The following is a 22,732-nucleotide window of genomic DNA, read 5'->3' as shown; positions in this document are numbered from 1 at the left end:
AGTGTGAGTCCCAAGAGCAGCTTAATACATCATTTACAATGCAAACAAAAATAGATATATTGACACAATTACAGATAAAATTTATGACAAGCAATGTTTTTTCCTCTTAATTAAAAATCTCTGTACAGATAAATATGCAAAAAACATTACAGCGCAATAATGAGCAATACATAGTGTTAAACATTATTGGATACGCTGTAGTGTCCCCAGTTCAAGAAAGGATGGTTAAAAACATATTGCACACGAGAAAATATATGAACTTACCTGATTATGGCATCCTGTGTTCTGTTCTCCTAGTGGGCGCGCTGGGCGAGGAGGGATCAGCAGCTGTCAGCTCACACAGGCAGTCGGGAGCAGGAATAGAGGGCAGTGGTCGAAGCAGAAATTTAGGAGTGGGGGTATAGAAAATATAAGTGAATGGAGTATGAAGGCTTGATTTTTTATTTTTTTTAACACTTGTCCCCTCTGTGCATTTCCTTTCTACATTACTACTTGTGTTTTATGATGGCTGCATCCCTGAAATTCCCATTCTTAAGATGTCTCTCCCTTTACACTTTCTTTTACCTATGTCCCTGCACCATCTTCTCCTTGGTTCCTCTCACACATCTTCCTGTACCACCTACTCCCCTGGCTCTCTCACACGTCTTCCTGCACCCTCTACCCCCGGCTCTCTCACTCCTCTTCCTGCACCCCCTACCACCCTGGCTCTCTCACCCCCTTCGGCTCTCTTACATCCTTTCGCAGCACCCCCTTCGGCTCTCTCACCCCCTCTCCCAGCACCCCCTGGCTCTCACCCCCCTTTCCCAGCAAACCCTTCCGCTCTCTCACCCCCTCTCCCAGCACCCCCTTCAGCTCTCTCACCCCCTTTCCCAGCACCCCCTTGGGCTCTCTCACCCCCTCTCCCAGCACCCCCTGGCTCTCACCCCCTTTCCCAGCACCCCCTTCCGCTCTCTCACCCCCTCTCCCAGCACCCCCTGGCTCTCACCCCCTTTCCCAGCACCCCCTTCCGCTCTCTCACCCCCTCTCCCAGCACCCCCTTCAGCTCTCTCACCCCCTCTCCCAGCACCACCTTCAGCTCTCTCACCCCCTTTCCCAGCACCCCCTTCCGCTCTCTCACCCCCTTCGGCTCTCACACCCCCTCTCCCAGCACCCCCTGGCTCTCTCACCCCCTCTCCCAGCACCCCCTTTCCCAGCACCCCCTTCCGCTCTCTCACCCCCTTCGGCTCTCACCCCCTCTCCCAGCACCCCCTGGCTCTCTCACCCCCTCTCCCAGCACCCCCTTCGGCTTTCTCACCCCCTCTCCCAGCACCCCCTTCGGCTCTCTCACCCCCTCTCCCAGCACCCCCTTCGGCTCTCTCACCCCCTCTCCCAGCACCCCCTGGCTCTCAACCCCTTTCCCAGCACCCCCTTCCGCTCTCTCACCCCCTTTCCCAGCACCCCCTTCGGCTCTCTCACCCCCTCTCCCAGCACCCCCTGGCTCTCACCCCCTTTCCCAGCACCCCCTGGCTCTCATCCCCTTTCCCAGCATCCACTGGCTCTCACCCCCTTTCCCAGCACTCCCTGGCTCTCACCACCTGAAAATCGCGGGCACCCCCGCCCGAAAATCGCGGCACCCCCCGCGACCCCCCCCTGAAAATCGCGGGCACCCCCGCGACCCCCCCCCCCCTGAAATTCGCGGGCACCCCCGCCCGAAAATCGCAGCACCCCCCCCCCGAAAATCGCGGCACCCTCGCGACCCCCCCCCGAGAATCGCGGCACCCCCCGTCTTCAGTAAAAAAAAAAAAAAATTAAAAAAGACAGGAAACTCACCAGTGTAACTGGCTGCACAGCATAACGGGGGAGGGAGCTGGGGAGCGCGCAGCAGAGGTGGCTGGTTCCTCCAGCCACCAAGAAGACAGGGGGAGTCGGGCCGGCCCATATAGCCATCGGCCCTTCTGGCATTTGCCAGAAGTGCCAGATGGCCAGTCCGGCCCTGGATGAAACAATGGACTAGTCTATAAGATAAGAAAATCATACTGGCAGACATTTTAACTACTTATAAATATAATATATACAAGTTAATATAACTGATAAATATGGGGAACTAAAGGGCTAGTAAAAGAAACGAGGTGCAGACTGGTTGAGGTGATATTAATACCTCGTTTCACAACAACATATGACATTTTGACATTCAGAAAACCAACTGAATTTAGATAGTATGATTGAATAAGAGATATAAGCTCTTATAGTGATTATTATGAAGAGACACCAGTACAGTGCACACCACAGAATCCCAGACAGAACACGGATTTGGAAATGTATTCCTTCTTCAGACGATGAACAGGGGCGCATGCAGGATTTTTAGGGGGGGTTTCCCCCCACCCAAAAAAAAAACAAAAACAAAAAGCCGAGAGAGCTGCTGCGCATGTAGCTCCGTTTCAGCAGCACTGTACTATACAGCAGCGCCGCGGCTGCTGTATAGTACAGTGCCGCTATGTGGGGCACTTCGTTAGCGGAGGGGAGGGGTTTCTGGAGACCCAGAACCCCCACTGCGTGTGCCCCTGATGAATACTTATCCATTTAAACAACTCACTGTTTGCACAGTGAGTTGTAATTTACCTGTTTAAAAAGAGTTTGCAACTTTTTGTGTAGTTCCCAAAGTATTCAAATCAAAGATTTTCTTAAGATGCGTTACAATCTGAATATGGGTGGAAATAAGTTCTGTATAAACGGTACTTTACGTACGTAGACACACATAATGTAATGAAGTATACGCACATGCATATTTACAGTAACTTCTCTTCAGAACAAATATGGAATAGAATTTATACCTGTCTTATAGCAGGTGTAAAAGAAACAGCTGAAAACAAGCACACGCTGATTCTGTGTTAACACAACTTTCCTGGCCTACGTTAGTCAGCCACTTCCCTCCCCTGTTCCACATCTCAAGTATTAAGGGGTAATAACTGTAAGATGCGCGCAGATATGAACAGTGTGCAATTGTGATCACATACATAAGTTTCGCTTCTGGGCATGCACAGTTTAAAATCATGCAAGATTAACTACGTAAACAGTCCGCATCCAGCTCTTCCTTTCTTAGGATGCCGCCAAAATCATTATCCATGCTCTCATCATTTCCTGTCTCGATTACTGTAACCTTCTCCTCACAGATCACCACCACTCCCATCTCGCCCCCTCTCTCTATTCTCAATGCGACTGCAAGACTTATCTTTCTTTCACGCTGCTCCTCCTCTGTCTCAGCTTTCTGCCTTGCCTTACACTGGCTCCCTTACAGAATCCTCTTTAAACGCATCACTGTCACCTACAAGACCCTCTCCCATTCCATGGCCCCTTATATCCCTAACCTCCTCTCCATCTACACTCCCGGCCACTCCCTGCATTTGGTCAATGACTGTTGCCTCTCCTCCTCACTGATTACCTCATCGCACAGCAGAATTCTCCCGTGCTGCCCCCCACTGGAACGACCTCCCTCCCTCCATCCATCTGTTCCCTAATCTGAGCACATTCAAACAGGATCTCAAAGTCCATCTGTTCTTCACGACTTAATAGCCATCCACCTCACCTTGTCCATCCTTGTTCACTTCTCCTCCTACTTCCCTGTCTCCTCTTGGGCTTAATCTTCTCCACTGACTCCTCTCATGTCTGCTGTCTGTTTCCCCTCCCTTTAGTATGTAAGCTCTTATGAGCAGGACCATGTTCCTTTCTGTCTCAATACAATTTCTTCTTCTCCTATGTCATTGTACTTGCTATGCTTGGCGCTATTGAAGTCGTGATTATACATGTTTTACTCTGTACTGTTGTACCCTGTTCGGTCTACTGTTTGTACTCTATTTTGTATTTTGTACGGCGCTGAGGAAACCTTGTTGCACCATATTAATAAAGAATAATAATAATAATAATAATAATAATAGCCCAGAGCCAGGTTAGAAGGCAGTAGATCAAGGTCATGGACAACTGGGCAATAGCCCGTCCAGGTGTGGTAGTGTTAGCATGGCAGCGGGTGATTGTACCATGAATAATTCCAGTCAAGTGGCCTCTGGGACAGTGAGCTAGATGCACAGCTGAGCATCTCCTTAGGTAAGAGTTCTGGGCCGGGTCCTGGGACAACAAGGCTGCAAGAAGCAATGTGGAAAAATCTGGTCCCACTGCAATGAGGAGGATGATCCTGTGATCGGACCAAGCCCAATGCACTGTGGTTTGTAGGCAGAGAGAAAAATGCAGTCCTGGCGGGACAGGGGAGCCCCAATGAAAGGGGATTAAAAAGTCCATTGGAGGTAGCTGTCAGAGACACGTCTAGTCAGAACGCCATCTTGGATCCAGACTGACATACCAAATGGCATGATTGTATTGTCAGGCTAAAAATATGCCAAATAGAGAGAAGTCTGGGCAGATCAAAGCCTGTAAGCAGAATGCGGCAAATACATGGAAAAGTTTTGACTATGTTGGTCATCTCTAATTACAGTTACTAAAGTGCAGTAACAAAAAACAAATTGTAAAGTGTTCCCATAATATTCTCAAGCTGTGAAAATCTCAGAGAAAATGAGTTTATGATACAAATTCAAATAAATAACAGGAAATATTACTGTGCAAATGTTAAGCCTAAAGAATTGTGCCACAGGCAGCAGGAACATTAAGCAAAATCATTCCACCATTAAAGGAAAAATAACCTAGTGAGATACAGTAGGCCATAAAAAAGGAACGTTTATGCTAAAAATATTATCAGTGTCTTTTACTACCTTGTACTTTAATGTTACTAAATATGAAAGATTAATAAGGAGTATGTTTAAAATTATATTCCAAAGTGATTTCAAAATGGCCATAATTGTTAAATGCTTTATCTAGTTTCCTTTGTAGTAACAAAGGAATAATTATTCAGAATTATTTATTAGGTTAAATCCCTAACAAGTTGGATTAAAGTGGGTATGAGTAAATGATTAGAAGAGCAAGCTGGTGTCACAAGATGAGATAGGTATTATTATTATATGTTAGCTTAGTTTACAAGTAAAAGAAAGCATGTGTATATTATTGAAAAGTGAACTTTAAAATAACCAGAGATAGAACTTGTGAGTTTAAATAATAATGAAAAAAGTATGAATTCATTGAGCCCCATTTGCAGAGAGGAATAACCCCCCTGTGATCTATTTGTTTTTGTTTTGTGATGTATGTGTTTTTGTATTTGTTTTTGTGACTATTAATCCATCTCAGGCATGCACAAGTGCATGCCCACATTCCAGGTTTTGGAACTGTCCATGGAAAAGTACTCTACACCTTCTTTTTTGGATTGTGGGTCTGGCTTTAAATGACATGGTAGAAATAGTAAAAAAAATCACTTGAATGTATTGCAAGCTATCACTTCAGGACTACTATATTAAGGACAATTTTTCTATTTTCTCCAATAATATTGCTTGTGTCAGCTTCATTTACGTCTTATATTGATCATGAAACTGACATTGGGACTGTCTTATTACATGTTACAATTGTACATTTGAATGCTATTATTACATTGGTAGACATTCTTATACAATGATTGCTTAGAAAGGGAAAAAAGATGTTCCACTCTTGGTTTGCAGATGTATGGGTTCTATATTATAATGACACATCATCATCATCATTTATTTATTTATATAGCGCCACTAATTCCACAGCGCTGTACAGAGAACTCATTCATATCAATCCCTGCCCCAATGGAGCTTACAATCTCAATCCCCTAACATATACACACACACACACACAGACTACCGGTATGTTTTTGAAGTGTGGGAGGAAACCGGAGCACCCAGACAAAACCCACGCAAACACGGGGAGAACATACAAACTCCACACAGATAAGGCCATGGTCGGGAATCAAACTCATAACCCAAGTGCTGTAAGGCAGAAGTGCTAACCACTAGGCTACCATGCTGCCACATATGGAGGAAAGAGCTTATCATTTCCACTTTTTATTCCTTAGTTGCTCCTCCCAGCTGCTTTGTACCACTGTTTGCCAGAGGGACAGAGATAGAGCAAGCACACATGGTAATAAGATTAATCAATACCATGTGATGTGTGAGCTCCTCTCTCATCTCCTCCATGTGCCAAAACCTTATATCACCTACAATAATGGAGCAGAGATGCATTGTATGTGATAATCAAATATTACATATGGCACCACTCTCATATTTATTTGTATTGGGCTCTATGTGGATAGAACACTATGTTTTCTATGTAGAAATGGATACAAAGCGAGCCTCATACTTTTAATAACTTAAATTAGATCACTCCATATCAATCAATTTAGACATTTACATTTGATCATACTTGTCCCCCATAAACAATGTAATTTTATTACAATTCAATTAAAAACCATTGGAACCTTATATTGGATTTTAACATGTATGGCCAACTTTAGAGGAGACCTAATTGAAATGTATAGGTCAATACAAAGATTTGTCAAATATGATGTTCAATGCTAGTACTGTGCAGGTGACAAGGGACATCTATATCAACATGATTTCACCATGAACATAGAAAAGGATTCTTTACTGTAAGGGTAGTAACACTGGAATTATTTACAGAATTGGTGATTCCAATTCCTTAAGAGGGTTTAAAATTCCTGAAGGGGGTTTAAAATTTGACTGTATGCCTTTCTTAGAAGGAATAGTATTTCCAGGCAATTGATATAATAGTCACTTATAGGGTCGGGAAATAATCTTTTTTTTTCCACTATGGGGATACATTGACAGCTGCACCAATGTGGTTTGTTTTGGCTTCCTCTAGATCAAAGCTAAAGAACATATAAGAATAGTTTGAACGTTATGGACTTTTTTTCAACTTTACTAAATATGCAACCATATGTAAACTATGACAATCATAGAAGTTTAGTTTTATTTTAATACAGTTATTAATAACATCTTCCTCTCCTTAAAGGACCACTAAACCTAAATAATATATTTTACTATATAAAAGTACTACAAATGACATTTACAAATACATATGTAAAGGTTCCCACATATTGACAGAATGGAGATATTTATATTTATATCTGGTGTGGCTGATTGTCTGTGTCCTTTAATGAAACTATTGACAGAAATTCTAAAATAATGCTTCCTCCAAAGATCTCAGCAGTTTCACAATTATCTTCCATTCTGATATGTTCCCGGAACCTTTGCAGATATATTTATAAGTGTTATTAATAGCTTTTTTTACATAAGCTAATTTGCATTTATTTTATTACTGTGTGTCAAAAGAAGAGAGAGGAGAACTTGCCTCTCGAGGGTTACCAGAGACAGTGATTCATTATGACACACTTTTTTGAGCAGACTCACAAGTAATAAATAGATCTTCAGAGACGTATTACTTTTCCAAAACCAGATTTCAGGTAAGGGAGGATATTGCAGTGATATTAAACAAAAAAAAAACACAAAAAAAGAAAACTTGTAAAATGGTTTATCTCACACTACCCGTAACATATTTCGGTTAATGACAGTTGCCTTTGAATTTAAGGGGAATGGAAAGCCAAAATGACCTCTTTATACAGGTGTTAGTTGTGTGGATTCAACTGGGCTTTGGCACTATGTCTCTAGGTCCAGTCTGTAACAGTATACCTAACTTCTGTTCAGGGTACCTATGGGCTTGGTCAGGCTCTTTACATTCCTAGGCTCTGTGGGTGGCAATTTTATTATTGTCATTGTAGATTTATAAGGCGCCACAGTGCTCCGCAGCGCTGCACAGTATGGAAAACAGGACATACATAAAACAGGGACATACAAGGTAATCAAATTAAATGCAGACATGAAAAAAGGGTATGTAGAGCCCAGCCAGTTACAGAGCTTACGTTCTAAATGGAAGAGGGTACAGCTGTAAGAAGAGGAGTGAGTGTGGCTCACTCCTATATATTTTATAAGAATATTTGCACTGAATCTTGCAACAGATTCCATATTTTAAACTCACATAAAGAAAAGGGAAAAAAATGACATGATGTGCAAGGAAAAAGCCGCTGCTATCTTTTCCACTCAGTATTTAAATGATCATTTCAGCCAAATTGTGCATTTTAATTGCCAGTGATGTGGGGCGGCCGTCACAGCAATGTTTGGCTGTGCACATTTGTCCTCATTTGTTCTTGCACCTCTATGGGGTGCGAGGAAAAATAAGCGGAGATTCCAGCCATAACATTGGCGCTAGGTGTCTCCGCGGACGTTACAGAGACACTTTGCGCCAAATTAAATCTCAGTGATGCCAAGTAATGGCCAGAATTTAGTAACTCAGTGATATGTAGACAAATAGATTGGGCTGATTTAATTGGTGGCTGATTACAGATGTAAAAAGTTTGATTTCAATTGGAGGTGCAATTGTAACACATACGCACAACCAAACACAGGTATTTCACACTTCCAATTATAATTGAGTGGGTGGGGCTCCTAGGGTGTGTCATGCTGTCTGCTGAAAACAAAACTATTACATCTGAACAGCAGAAGTTGCCTAAAAATTCACACAAAACCTCAAGGCTTATTTCTAGATTTTAATTCAGTCCATGACAAGTCAAGTCTTAGGGCTAGATTTACTAAGCTGCGGGTTTGAAAAAGTGGGGATGTTGCCTATAGCAACCAATCAGATTCTAGTTTTCATTTATTTAGTACATTCTACAAAATGACAGCTAGAATCTGATTGGTTGCTATAGGCAACATCCCCCCTTTTTCAAACCCGCAGCTTAGTAAATCTAGCCCCTGGTCACCTGCAAGAAAATAATGAAAGAGTGTTTTTGTTTAATAACTGAACACTGGGTTGTCATTATTATAATTCTTTATTCATATATTACAAACATAAGTCTCAGCCCTGATGGAGCTTGCAATTTTATTTTCTCTACCAAAATTCACATAAGGACCAGTTAATATACCAGTATGTGTATTGACAATCAGAGAAAACTGGAGCACCCAGAAGAAAACAGGAAATTTGTTGGAGAAAAACTGTTGTTATAGAAAGTATTCACCCTCTGTTGGCCTACTTTGCATTTCACTTTCTTACAACATGGAATCAAAATAGATTTATTTGGAAATTTTTACAACCGATTAACATAATCTGTAATATCAATTAAAAACACCACTAAAGCTTTTTCTTAATTAATTACAAATAAAAATAGACAATATTTGATTATATAAATATTTACTCCCCTTGTGAGAAGCTCCGTTAGCTACAATTACAGCTCTGTATTTTTGGGGTATGCTTCGGCTATCATCATCATCATTTATTTCTATAGTGTCACTAAGTCCGCAGCGCTGTACAGGGAATTCACATCTTGTTCTACTGGATGCTGCATTATTCTCCCATTCTTCTTTGTAATATTAATCAAACAGGTTGAGTGGGGATCTTTCAAAATCCTATTGCAGCTTTTGAAAGGAATTCAGGTCTAGCACTTGAATTGGCCACTCTGGGACATTTTTCTTTTAAGTCATTCTAATGTGGCCTCTGTTGTGTGTTTTGGGTCTTTCTCCTGCTAGAATTTAAAGCTTCTCCTAAAACCGAGTTCTCCTACAGTAGGTTTTTCTGCAAATGTGTCTATATTTTGCTCTAAACAATTTGTCTTTTATGTTGACAAGTTTTCCAGTTCACGAAGAAGAGAAGCCTCCCCATAGCATTAATCTCCAGCCACAATGCTTCACAGTAAAGATAGTGTTCTTCATATGTGTGTGTGATGTGGGTGAGTTCTCTGTACTGCGCTGCGGAATTAGTGGCGCTATATAAATTAATAAATGATGACGAATATATGATGCGCATTGTTAAGCTTGCTCTTAAATGGAGCTTAGTGTCGAGGCCAAAACAATTAAGCTTGGTTTATCCCTGCGTCCAGGACTAATTGACAGGCTGGTCCCTCTCTTTTGAGCAGCCACTTTACTGCCATGGACCAACCAATCCATTGAACCCCTCCCTTCAATGCTGCACATCCCTTCCCCCCTCCGTCCTGCACTGACATCCTAACCCACGTGGGGGGAAAGACATATGACATAGTGCAGTCATGTTTGTGCAGGAAACAAGAGAGGCATACAGAAGAGTCTACAGAGCAGGGTGCTAGAAGGTAAGTGTGGGAGGAGGAGGGGCACTTACTGTGATAGGGATGGAGGCTGGGTATTACCTTAATGGTGAGGGAGGTTGTTAATAATTTGATAGTGGGTGGGAAATATTAATTTATAGGTGGGAGCAATTTTTTTGATGATGGGGACTATTTGATTTAATAGTGGGATCATTGTAATGACTATTAATTTAAGGTGGTGTGTGATTGCAATATTTAATTAATGTTAGGGTGATTTGGGTTTTATTAATTGTTTGTGGTCTGAGTTTAGGGAGAAGGATGGTTAATTAATAATTGTGAAAAACAATTATTTAAAATTGGGGCAATTTGGTAAGAAATAGGTTCAATTAATAAATGTGAGTAGCATTAATTTAATGTCATGACATGTTGTGGAGGAAATAGATCTATAAATTGTGAATGCTGTTAACTTAATTTTAGGGGGAATTTGGGGGAATTAGCTATATTTGCTAAATGTGAATGCTATTAATTTAATGTCAGGTCTGGTTTCAGGTTTAATTATTAAACGTAGGTGCTATTGATTTAACATTGGGGCTGTTTCAGGGGAGGGATGCTTTAATGGTTCACTCACTGCTAGACTTTCCATATTTTATGTGAGAACAAAAGAAAATGTTGTCCAGGTCTCTAAAGCAAATAATATATAAATCAATATGTCAGCATATACATAAATAGAAGAACTCTGTGCACAATGTGGCTATATTTGGATAAGTTTACCTGCCAACGTCAAGGCATCTCCTGTAGGTTACATTTTTTTTTTCTCTAGCCAGTTTAGCAACAAGAGTACTCAGGGTGTCACAATTAAAACCTCCCCTGAACCTCCATTTTCAAAGCATCCTGCACCTGAAGGGAGTGGTCCAACTCCCAAAAAACAAGAAAGGTGCGCTTCTTTAAATTAATAAAATGTGTACAAGTGAATAAAATCATTTGAGAAGTGCAGCCAGGACAATTAAGACCACTGTGTATTTGAGAACAAAAGAAAATGTCTATCACTAGCACTATCAAATCACTATCTGTCAGCATATACATAAATAGAAGTATTTTGGCTATATTTGGATGAGCTCACCTGCCAACGTCAAGGCATCTCCTGTAGGTGTTCCATATTTTCTGTACCTTTCCCTTTTGATAAAACAGCGGCCCAGCATTCCAGGATCAAGACAAGCAGCAGCTGAGCTAAAGACACCAGCAGATGCAGGTAGTGAACGCTGCAAGAACAGGTAGGAGAGAGCAGCACAGTCTGCTAATTGTCCAGAATGTGGTGGGGCAGTCCCGAATTGGTGTGACTGCCCATATGGGTCAAGACTATGTCCTGACTACAATGGTAGTTGGGATGTATGTCCAGCTTCACACTGTACTGCTCATTAAAGGGAAGATGCATGCACTACAGTTAGATACAAGCAGCTTGCACTTAATAAGCAGTACAGTGTGAAGTAGTACATTACACCCAACTATCCTGGCAGTCTGAAAAAAGTCCTGACTGAACAGGATAGCCAAAAAAAATAGAGACTGCCTCACCAGAATCAGGATCATTGGCCATGTATTTGAAGGAGATGGGAAGAGTTGGAACGCAGCATAACATTGTCTCAAATGATAACTACACTCCTGGCATTATCATTTATTTAGTACATTCTACAAAATGACAGCTAGAATCTGATTGGTTGCTATAGGCAACATCTCCACCTTTTTCAAATCCGCAGCTTGATAAATTTACCCCTTGGTGTCCTTCTTAATAAGTGCACTTCCTGCATGAATGCTCAGTTTTTGAGGACAGCCTGTCCTAGACAGATTCACAGTTGTGACATGTTATTTTCATTTCTTGATGATGTATTTTGACAGTGCTTCAGGGAATATTAAATGTCTTTGAAACCTTCTGATCTATCCTTCGCCTGATTGGTGCTTTTCAATAACCTTTTCTCAGATTTGCGTTGAGTGTTCTTTGATCTTTATAAGGATGCTCGTTTGGAAATACACTGACCTCTCACAGACAGGTGTATTTATTTTGAAATCAATTGAAAGACTTTAACACAGTTATTGTGATAACTGAAGAGACCTTATTGCACCCAGGCTTTATTTCAGGGTATCTTAGCAGAAGGGATGAATCCCTATGTGGACACTTCTTATCTGTATTCGTAATTAATTAAGCCGAGCTTTATAACTGTTTTTTATTTTACATTGAAGAGCATTTTGTATTGATCAGTGGTATAAAATCCTTAGTAAATCCATTTTTACGGCATGATGTAAGAATTTTTTTTATAGCCAGTGTACAAATTCCATACAGATAGTACCCTCAGTTAGAAATTAGCCCAAATCCCCATTATCATTCTAACCACTGTGCCACTGTGTTAGAAAATGACAGGACCGAGCTAAAGGATAAATGTTTATCTAATAACATAATTGAAATCGTTTCCCTTTCTTTCGGCTGTTGTTACAGAATATAATTTGGCGGTTTAAGTTTTCCCAACTGAAAGGCTCCTCGGATGATGGAAAAACTCGAGTAAAGCTGCTTTTTCACAATTCTGACACAAAACAAATTGAAATGAAGGTAGGTAATATGGTTAAGAAATAATTTACCATCAAAGAAAAATATATGACATGCTCGGTTATGGGTGAGATGCTGCAAACGTTAGAAAAATTATAATTAAAATGAAGGCACAATCAAAATGAAAGCAGGATGAGCGCTATGTAGGTAGTACATAAATGTTTAACTTTAATTTAATCATGAATTTTCCATTTGCACTTCAAACTTAAAATGTTTAATAAAATATAGTTCCCTGGCTTATTATATCAAGGACACATATTACCAAATAGCAAAGTGGCTGATTTCATTTAAAATGCATTCCCATTTGAGGCAGTATAGCCAAGCTTACAAGAGCAGAGAGTAATAGTTTAATTCCAATTTTTGCATAATATAAAAAAAGTATAATTAATGTTACTTTATTTAGAGAAGGTGCTTAAGAGGAATAATATGCACAATTATACCAAACACTGCATCAACAACATTATAGTGTGTCATGAATGCCAGATAGTTGTTATTATTATTAATATTATCTTTAGTTTATAAGGCGCCACAAAGGGTCCGCAGTGCCGTACATGACACATACAGAAAACAGTCACCCATGACACAACATGATACAGAAAGAACAAAAAATGAAGAATCAAAATATATATACACACACACACACACACACACACACACGGGTAACATGGTAATGCAAATCAAATTATTTCTGGGCCAATGAGTGAAAGTGATGGTAGAAATCAGCAAGAAGTAAGCAGAGGCTTAAGAAAACAGAGCTAGGGAAGCAGGAAAAGAGGTACGGGGGTGATGGAATAGTAGAAGGAGCACACATGAAAAGAGGGCCTGCTCCTGAGAGCTTACATCCTAAAGGAAAGGGGGAGACACAGATAGGGTGGTACTAACTGGGGGAGAGAGCCAGAACAAGGGAGTTAGGAGGAGGACTGATAGACTTGAATAAAGAAATGAGTCTTAAGGGCACGCTTGAAGCCTTTGAGAGTAGAAGCTACCCGGATGGAACGTGGACACCGGGCAAAGTCCTGGAGATGGGAGTGAAAAGAGGTGATCAGTGAAGCAGTGAGGCGGCGGTCACAGGCAGAGCGGAGGGGGCGGCTCGGAGTGTAGGTAGAGATGAGATTGGAGATGTAGAGAGAGGAGGATTGATTAAGAGCTTTAAAGGTGATGGTGAGATATAGTTGGAATGTTTTTGATCTCTGCTTGAGTGACAGCTATCCCCAGAGAGGTGCAGAGTCTTATGGAGGAGAGGTATTCACCAGTGATTCCAGCAAGGGACTATGGTCTTAGCTGCTCTTAACCGCAGGTCACGGTCCTCTAAGGGGCGCAGAGCAGATAATACAAAGAACCACAAAGTAACTGTAAGGCAGAATGGAATGTAGCCTCAGGTGTATGGAATTCGGGAACAGGACGGGTGCTGTGCGATGATCAGCAGTATAGCCATGAATCACAATAATAGGATAGGCTGAGCAGGAAGTACAGCCACAGGTCTAAACACTAAATAGTGGAATAAGCTGAACAGATACAGCTGTGAAGCGATGCACTGCGGTGAGCAAAAGTACTGAAGTCCACACAGGTGATATAACTTTGGAACAGGACCGATGATGAGCGATACTCTGCAGTGAGGCCACAGGTCTTGACTGTGGAATAAGCTGAACAGGTAATGCTGTGAAGCGATGAACTGCAGTGAGCAGAAGTACTGAGGTCCACACAGGTGATATAACTTTGGAACAGGACTGATGATGAGCGTTACTCTGCAGTGAGGCCACAGGTCTTGACTGTGGATTAAGATGAACAGGTAATGCTGGGAAGCGGTGAACTGCAGAGAGCAAAAGCACTGAGATCCACATAGGTGTTATAACTCTGGAACAGGACCGATGCTGCAGATGATAAACAAACGGCCTAACTCGCAAAGACAGGAACAAAGGTAAGTATGAGCACGGACGGAAGTCAGAGGAGATGCTTCCTATCAGGTAGGAGACCTGATGAACTGACACCCATAGAAAGGAGGAGGACCCTTATAAAGGGGACTGGCTGGTAATCCTCCTATCACCATGGAGCAGAGGTTTTAAAAGGTTCCTGGGGTTGCGCATGTGCACAATGCTTAGCAGGATTGTGTCTGAGGATAGAGGAACGCCAGGCTGTACGACAGATAAGAGTAAGCACGTGAAACCCATGCATGCAAGGCTCAGAATGGAACTAAACCGGTGAGATGCGTTAGTGCCATATGAAGAATACATAAATAGCTTCCACCTGACTTACTACAAAATATAGACAGCATAGAAACAAGAAAGCAAAGCGACTGGTTGTTAATATACATTAGATAGTTATTTGTGAAACTTATTGATGAATGCAATATGGATGAGATGAATGTCACTGTACATGACAAGACACATGTTATCCACAAGGCTTTTGGCTTCACCATCTGAGGTTCTCATTCATACTGATGTGATGCGAGCCTTTGTTGTTGAAGGTCACAATGGAGACACATGTGATGTCATTTGTGTGCGCTGTGAACACTGACGATATTCTATAGTTTCTTAACTGACCAACATGTGTAAACACTGACTCTGCGTGATTTATAGATTATTTGACAAAATTATCCCATTGACTATGTTTGAATATGTCTTGCACTGACTTATTTACCTGGCTACTGACTGTCACGATGCCAGGGTGGTTAGAGCCTGAGCTCACTAGGTAACCCTGACAACTTAACATTCTTTGGAGCACACGGGCAAAAAGAGAGTGGACAACACATTATCTTTATTACAGATGCCCACTACAAATACAATTATATCAACACACAATGGACTTGAGTCAGTAAGGAAAGTAAGGCAAAAAAAGGAGTAAATGTTCTCCGGGATAAACCAGGTTACAATGCCAGGGGTGCAAATGAGTTTATTATTTTGCACATAAGATAAATACTGGCTATTTTTCATGTAGGACACAAATACTTGATAGCTTTATTTTTACACTGAAATTTAAAGTTGATCTAGAACATGCCCTACCCCAGCTATAAATCTGTCCCCGCATTTTACATTTACTTTCCCTTCTAATGCAACATAGTTTTGCCCAGGTACAAAATTACTCCTTTTTTTATGCTTTACTCTCCTTAATGACTCAGTGCCCAATGTGTTACAAAAAAACCCACAGCATCCCAGTGTTCATTAAACCTCAACCACTATGAAAAGAATAGCAATAGTCCTTAACCATGTCAAGCTGTATTTTAGCAATTTTCAGGCCAAGTTGTGCTTTTGCTAGTGGTCCTGATGTAGTTTCTATAGTGAACCACCAACGGTACACCATCACGCATGGAGCACTTGTGGCCTGGCCAAGCTGTTTTCTTCTATACTTGCAGTAATCCAATCTAACAGCAAAAGCAGTACTGTAGAACTGAGGTTAAGTTGTAGCCGGAGACAGTGGTCATTAGGCATAGTAAAGGAGCTTTCGTACCTTCTGGATCCCTCCAAATAATAATTTCTGGCTAAGTTGTACTTTTACACAGTCCCGGCCAAGCTGTTATTCTCAGAGTTATATAGCAATAACCTTGCAACACTCCATAGACTCTAATGCTAATCCCTGGTTAAATTGCTGTATTCTTTAATGTCCCTCGAGTCTTGCTTTGACAGTGCTATCCAGCAGGTGTGAAAGGTCCACAAGCAGCTGATGGAGCCAAGTTTCCTCATAGTTTAATGTTCCATGGAAGTTGCGAATAAGATGCAGGGTTTAGCACAGGAACCACGGTTGAGCTGGTAAGAGACATGACTCTAACACCAGTCTCAGTAGAATAACAAACACACCTGTGTCCCCCATGCAGGCCATTTGAAACTGTACCAATTTCCCATGCTGGAAATCCCCCCTTGCAGAGTTATTCCCAGGTCATCTGCATTGGGATTGGCCAGGATGAGCTTAGGGGATAGAGAAGGGCAGGGAACAGGATCCTCCCCACCTGCAGTCCTTCCCTGATTAGTTGGTGCCTTAATATCTGTCAAGGTCCAGGAAAAAATAATAGCAGTTTAAACCAGTTAATGAGATTCCTGGTCCCAAGTAATGAACCCCTTACAAGCATTTGTGAGATTGCAGGGGCTTCAGAGGCTGCTGGCTTCCTGTATGTTTGAAGGAATGGGAGCTGGATGTCAGAAAATAAAAATGTCACAATTTTAATGTCTGGTATAAAGAAACTGTGATGAACTTCTGTAACCCACTTGGCATTATTTAAGAACCAGGTGACATTCCAGATACATGAAAACTGACAAGTAGATCAGTCCATAATTGTATCCATATCCATAACAATATAAGTGATCACCCGTAAGTCCTCATGATCTTTCTATTGTTTGATTGACAGATGGGGGTTTGTACACTTGTCAGACCCATGCTGTTACACTGACCTGATCCACCAATCCCTGACATTCCTTACATTGGACCTGGCAGCCAAATGCTGCCTAGCACAGCTAACCTGGGAGCCCGGAGGGAGGGGAGGTCCGGCAACTTCACTTCCACCCAAGTCCTTGTATTTGGGGAAATAAATCCACAGAGCATATAGAGAGACAATATAAAGGTAAATAGGTGATAAAGAGCTGGACATTTGTCCCTTTTTTTGCATAATATACACATTTCCCTGCTGTGCAAGTGCACCAAAGATGTGTATGTATACGTCTGTATGCAGAGTCAGCACGATCTTACACTTATGACACCTTACCCTTAGAGAGGTGAACTGAGAGTGGGGAAGCATAGGCAAGTGTATGCAGAATACAGTAGGGGTGTCAGTAATTGCAATGAAATTGGTGATGGACATATCAGCAGTAGTTCTGTCACCAGGCATATATCTTGCGGTTGCTGGGCTCCTGGAGCAAACATCTCACAGGATAAAAACTTTTCCATGGCAGAATGAAAACATTTACAGTATATCCCCAAAAAATTGTCACTGTCCACTCACTGCACTGATTTGTATGTTTACACCGTTTACATGCAATATGTATATAGTGGGGTCTTTTAGAGTAATAGCTTTGCTGGTGTCATTCACGTTCCACTTCTATTGAGATTTGTCTTTCAGTTCATCCAGCCTTTCAAACACATTGTTTCAATCAAATAAAAGCACTCAATGGTTTTAATTATTAGTATAATACATAACTATTGTGACTAAACCTTGACTGTGTTTTAGCAAAATATTATCAACTCCTCTTTTCTGCAAATACTGTAATAATTGGTTGTAAGGATTTCTATTCAGGTCTTAAAAATGCATTTTTTTCCAGCTTAATAAATATATCAAAAGGTGCTTCTAGTGGTAGCAATTCTGCAAGTTACGACATAATTATTCACCAAGTCTTATAAATGTTAAAATGTATATTGTACCAACTGCAACAGGAACTAAGAAAACTTAACTTATAAACTAATAAAGTAACAAATGAATACAATTGAAACAAAACATTAACAAAATAAAATAACAAAAGATCAAAAACAATATTCTCAGACCAGGAACACTCCAGGAAGACTCAGGGGGTAGAGTATTGGCCATACAGGGATTAACTGTAGGAAACAATGGCACATCGATTTCAGGAGTTGACAATTGTATGGCCTAAGTTGCCTAAATGCTCAAAAATCTAATTTCAAGCAATTAATTCATCTCTAGTAAACAGTATCACACTTGAGCTACCCATATTGACTGCTCTATAACTCCTATTACCTATTGATGTTTCAAACTACACTCTGTTTTCCATAATTTTCCACCAAATTTTGTGTTCCCTTTTTATGCCTTTTGACGTACCTCTTTACCTATGTACTTTTTATTGTAAGGAGCTGTGAACTTCTTATAGGGCTAATCACATAAATATATACTTAAGTTCATACATGTAAGCTATGCAGTCACAGAAATTGTCAATTTACAGATGGGGCACATTTCTTTGAGGCAAATGGTGCATAGCAGCATCCCTAAGAAGACACCAAATCATGCCACACAAACCCCGCCCACTACATTATGTTCCAATAGCAATGCAGCACAGATAGAGGGGAATGAGGCAATCAGTGTGCCGATTAATAGGCTCTTGATGGCGCTGTTCCTCTCAAATAAATGTGCTCTATTCGGATATTTAAGATAGTTCTCATCTTTGTGGTCATATGAGTAGTTCAAATAAGGTTACAATTAACCAAGCTACTCGGCTTTCCTTGAGGACAGGATTGAACTTTCTGCTAAGCTGTGAATTTGTGTTTGAGCATTGAATGGGAAGCTATGGATGGATGCACATTCTTGTTTTTCTCACTGCTTTTTGCTTTTTGTCACTTGACATTTGTGCAGTATTAAAAGAAACTGTATGCTAAGCACTGCAGTGGTATGAAGCAACCGTGTAAAATAGACATATGGGTACAAGGCTGTAATGAGCACTTTTTTACTATGATGAGGTCGCATGCTGTGTCGTCTTATCTTGTTTTCTTACTTGGTTTCCTGACAATTTCAAACTAACATTTTTAGCATTTGATATTTACAGAACAAAACCATTTACTCAAAGTAAAGTGTCAGGGACATGGAAAAAAATTTCAAACACATATTTTTAACTTGTGATTGTGGGAGCAAACCCCAGGGATGTTTAAGATTCATTCTTAAGCACTCTTTTATGTGTGCTTGACCAAATCTTAAAAAGTTTTCTTAAGATCACATAGATTTTTCTCATATATGAAGCATAATTGTGTAATAATAAGTAGATGGCTTACTAAATGTAAAGTACAACTTGACTTATATAAAACAATTCACAACTATGTAAATAAAAGCACCTATACCTTGACAGAGCTGGAAATGTTTGCTATTATATTTGATTTATATTTACTTTGCAGCTGAATGAAGGCAAGTATTTTATTGTACATAGTTTCAGAATAAGGGCGCATTCAAAAGAGCATTTTTAAAGAAGTTGCAAATACCGCATTTTAAACAGAATTCACCAAGGATAATGAATAGGCATCATGAATATTGATCCCAGTACATGAATTCCTCGGCTGTGCCCATAAGTAAGAGTGTTAGTTGCAGATCAGAACAAAGCTCTAGTATGCATGGACAGTTGTCAGGCATTTCAGTATGGCCTGTGGTGTAGTCTGCCACTTCTGTGAATGATCCTGAAGCCTGCAGGGCCATCAAAGAATATTGCTCATATTATGTTCTATTTGGAAAGTTCCACGAGCAACTCCTGCAAAACACTTGTATGAACGAGCCCCATGAGAGAACCACTTTCAATAGATTTCTCATGCATATAGTCTATAAGTTGCCATAATGATTTCTCTCTAAGTGGATGATTTACTCTATATGCTTCAAGGTATGATATTTAAGCAAGTAAAGGATGCAAAAAAAACTCACTGCAGTATACACTTTTGCTAACAGTACAGTTTGTTTATTAATAATCTAGACATGCCACCCATTCTCCTTATGTCCAGGACTCCATAACATTATTTATTTTATTAAATGACAGTGATGCTAAATTTGAAACGCATAAAAATATTGGTGGATAAAACATTTGTCACACTGCACATGTGCACAACTTACACTCATATCATCATCATTAGCTATTTATATAGCGCCACAAATTCCGCAGCGCTGTACAGAGAACTCACTCACATCAGTCCCTGCCCCATTGGAGCTTACAATCTACATCCCCTAACACACACACACACACACACACAGACCGCGAGAGACTAAGGGCAATTTAATAGCAGTCAATTAACCTACCAGTATGTTTTTGGAGTGTGGGAGGAAACCGGAGCACCCGGAGGAAACCCATGCAAACACAGGGAGAACATACAAACTCCACACAGATAAGGCCATGGTCAAGAATCAAAGTCATGAATTAAGTGTATTAGTCACTCAAGTGAGATTGGTTAGGTGTGCCAGGGGCATTTACGTGTAAGTTCAGTACAGTAAGTGCATGGAGACGGGACTCAACTACGCCCCTTATTCTCTAGAAAACATTCAGGTTGGCAATGGTAAAAAAAACTTAAAAAATTGTCATATTAATATCCAACCTACAACTATTTTAGGACAACCCTATTTATTCATTTAAACGTTTACATTTTGGTCTAAAACACTGCTTGATTTAGCTTAATTTATTATTGAAATAATCAAGAGAGTGTGGGGACATTCTAACTGTCTTACATGTCACTTATGTGTGTTAGAAGAATTTTATTACGTTGGTCAAAGTACTTTTTGCTGGTAGAAAACAATAGTATGTTCTTCTGGAAACACCCTAGTGAATGCACCATCTCCAGCCATTTATCTCATTTAACTGATCCTGTGCTGCAAAATGGCATTTTCTTTCTGCGCTGTAATGCAAAAATAACTGCACTCATGCACCTTATCAGCAATTTGCAGGAAACACCCTTTCACTCCACCCCAACTCCTCCTATCGGCCTTTGCAAACTTTTGAATCTCCATTGAGGCAACCATCTTGGCCAACAAATTGATGGATTTCTTCTTAAAACCCGGTGCAATCGCGCCTGATGTGACTCCACAGAAGAAAATTTGCTTTTGGTTTTACACATTTGCGTTTTTTAAACGACTATTTAAGTTGAATGCATAAAAAGCAAATAACTCCACCACTGTGCAATAATGTAATCCAAAGACTGAGCTAATTAATGTACCTGAACAAATGGAATTACAATGCTTGGCTATTTTAGCTTTTTGACGCTTATCATTGTCATTACATTTACAGACATTTCTATTGTTTGCAGGAACTGGAATTTCAGGATCTGACAGGTGTTTTACACTGCATTCACTCCTTCATTGCTGCTAAAGTTGCATCTATGGACCCCATGTTTATAAACAACCAAAGCATTACAAGGAAATACATTTACAACACGTAAAATGGATATTCTGAAGAACAAGTATGGAGAAAAGATATTTTCCTATGGGATTCGTTTCATGCACAATTATTTTAAATACAAATTTTCGGAACGAAACAAATACACAATATTTTACCTATATCTGTCTGCCTACAGCAAATGTATTCCCATTTATTTTACGACTCATTTCAGTGTATTTCATGAAACAATCTAAAGCACATTTTCCTATTTCTTATGTGAAAAGGATTATGAAATAGCACTTTAAGAAAAAACTATACCAGGTTTTTGAACAGGATTTAGGGACTGTACATTTACAATGAATCAGCGCTCTGTTAATAGAGTCTAGTTGTATATACCACAATAGCATGCACATTATCACATTTTAGAATTTTTTTAGTTACTTAGGGATTTAAATGACACAGTCTGCTATGAGCAACTTCAATGTAATATCCTGTTAATACATTTTATGGTTTTAGCTAATGTATTTATGAAGGGATCATAAAAAAAAAAGGCTGAAGCATTTATGTGTTTTGATAAGATACGATAAGATATTATTACATACTGTTTATTTCATCAGTGTGTTAAAAAAAAACTCATGGAAAATGATAATTCTTATAAACACTTTCAAAAATATTTTGTCAATTTATTTGTTTGTTTGTTTGTTTACTCTGATAAACCGGTGTATATACAGTAGAGGGTACTGCAATCATGAAATAACAAAGTTACTGCCTTTAAATCTATGTTAATTAACACACAGGCTTCTAAACATATATTCTAAGCCAACTTTTCTTTGCATTACTTGCCTTAAACAGTGGTCAGGTGTTCAGCTTAGTCCCCAGAACCTCCATAATCAAACTGCTTCAAATAATTGGCATGGCTCTTTGGACTCTCATTATCTACCTGCAAGGTGAATGATGATGTGCTGTGATGATGGAAATTGTATAATTGATCCCACCCATATCAGTGGAGCACCAGAGAGATGGGCCAAGGGGTGGAAAAATAAAGTTGGGGTATATGGTGCTTCGGGATGGGCAAAGTGACTGCATGAACCAATATCTTCCTTGCTCACCCATTTGATGACACAAAGGGAATCATCAGTTGCACTCACCTTTTTTTTCATACCCCCCTCCCCATCTACCAGAGGGAAAGTATGATTTTATCTCATTGTTATACTTAGGTGTTTTTATGAACTTATTTTGACCATTAGGATGCCTATAATGTAATGCATCACTGTGCTTCATAATGCAAGTAGGTTTCTACAATAAAATAAAACTTCCACAGCAATCCGTAAAATGCTGCACAGACCTTAAAATGCTTTCTAGTATGCA

General features: G+C 40.2%; 1 protein-coding gene across 1 annotated transcript in view; it reads left to right on the top strand.

Annotated features, from left to right (window-relative positions):
* Positions 1-22,037, top strand: part of SNTG2 (syntrophin gamma 2) — a 369,337-nt gene extending 347,300 nt beyond the window's left edge. The window contains exons 16-17 of the mRNA XM_075201515.1: positions 12,489-12,599; positions 21,294-22,037. Of these exons, the coding sequence (XP_075057616.1) occupies positions 12,489-12,599; positions 21,294-21,425 (243 nt within the window). The 3' untranslated portion in view covers positions 21,426-22,037. The remainder of the gene's footprint in view (positions 1-12,488; positions 12,600-21,293) is intronic.
* Positions 22,038-22,732: the final 695 nt, after the last annotated feature.

The sequence above is a fragment of the Mixophyes fleayi genome, chromosome 3 (genome assembly GCF_038048845.1).
Source record: "Mixophyes fleayi isolate aMixFle1 chromosome 3, aMixFle1.hap1, whole genome shotgun sequence".
Taxonomy (NCBI): Eukaryota; Metazoa; Chordata; class Amphibia; order Anura; family Limnodynastidae; genus Mixophyes; species Mixophyes fleayi.
The sequence above is the reverse complement of the archived record's forward strand: the minus strand, read 5'-3'. Positions and strand labels throughout refer to the sequence as shown.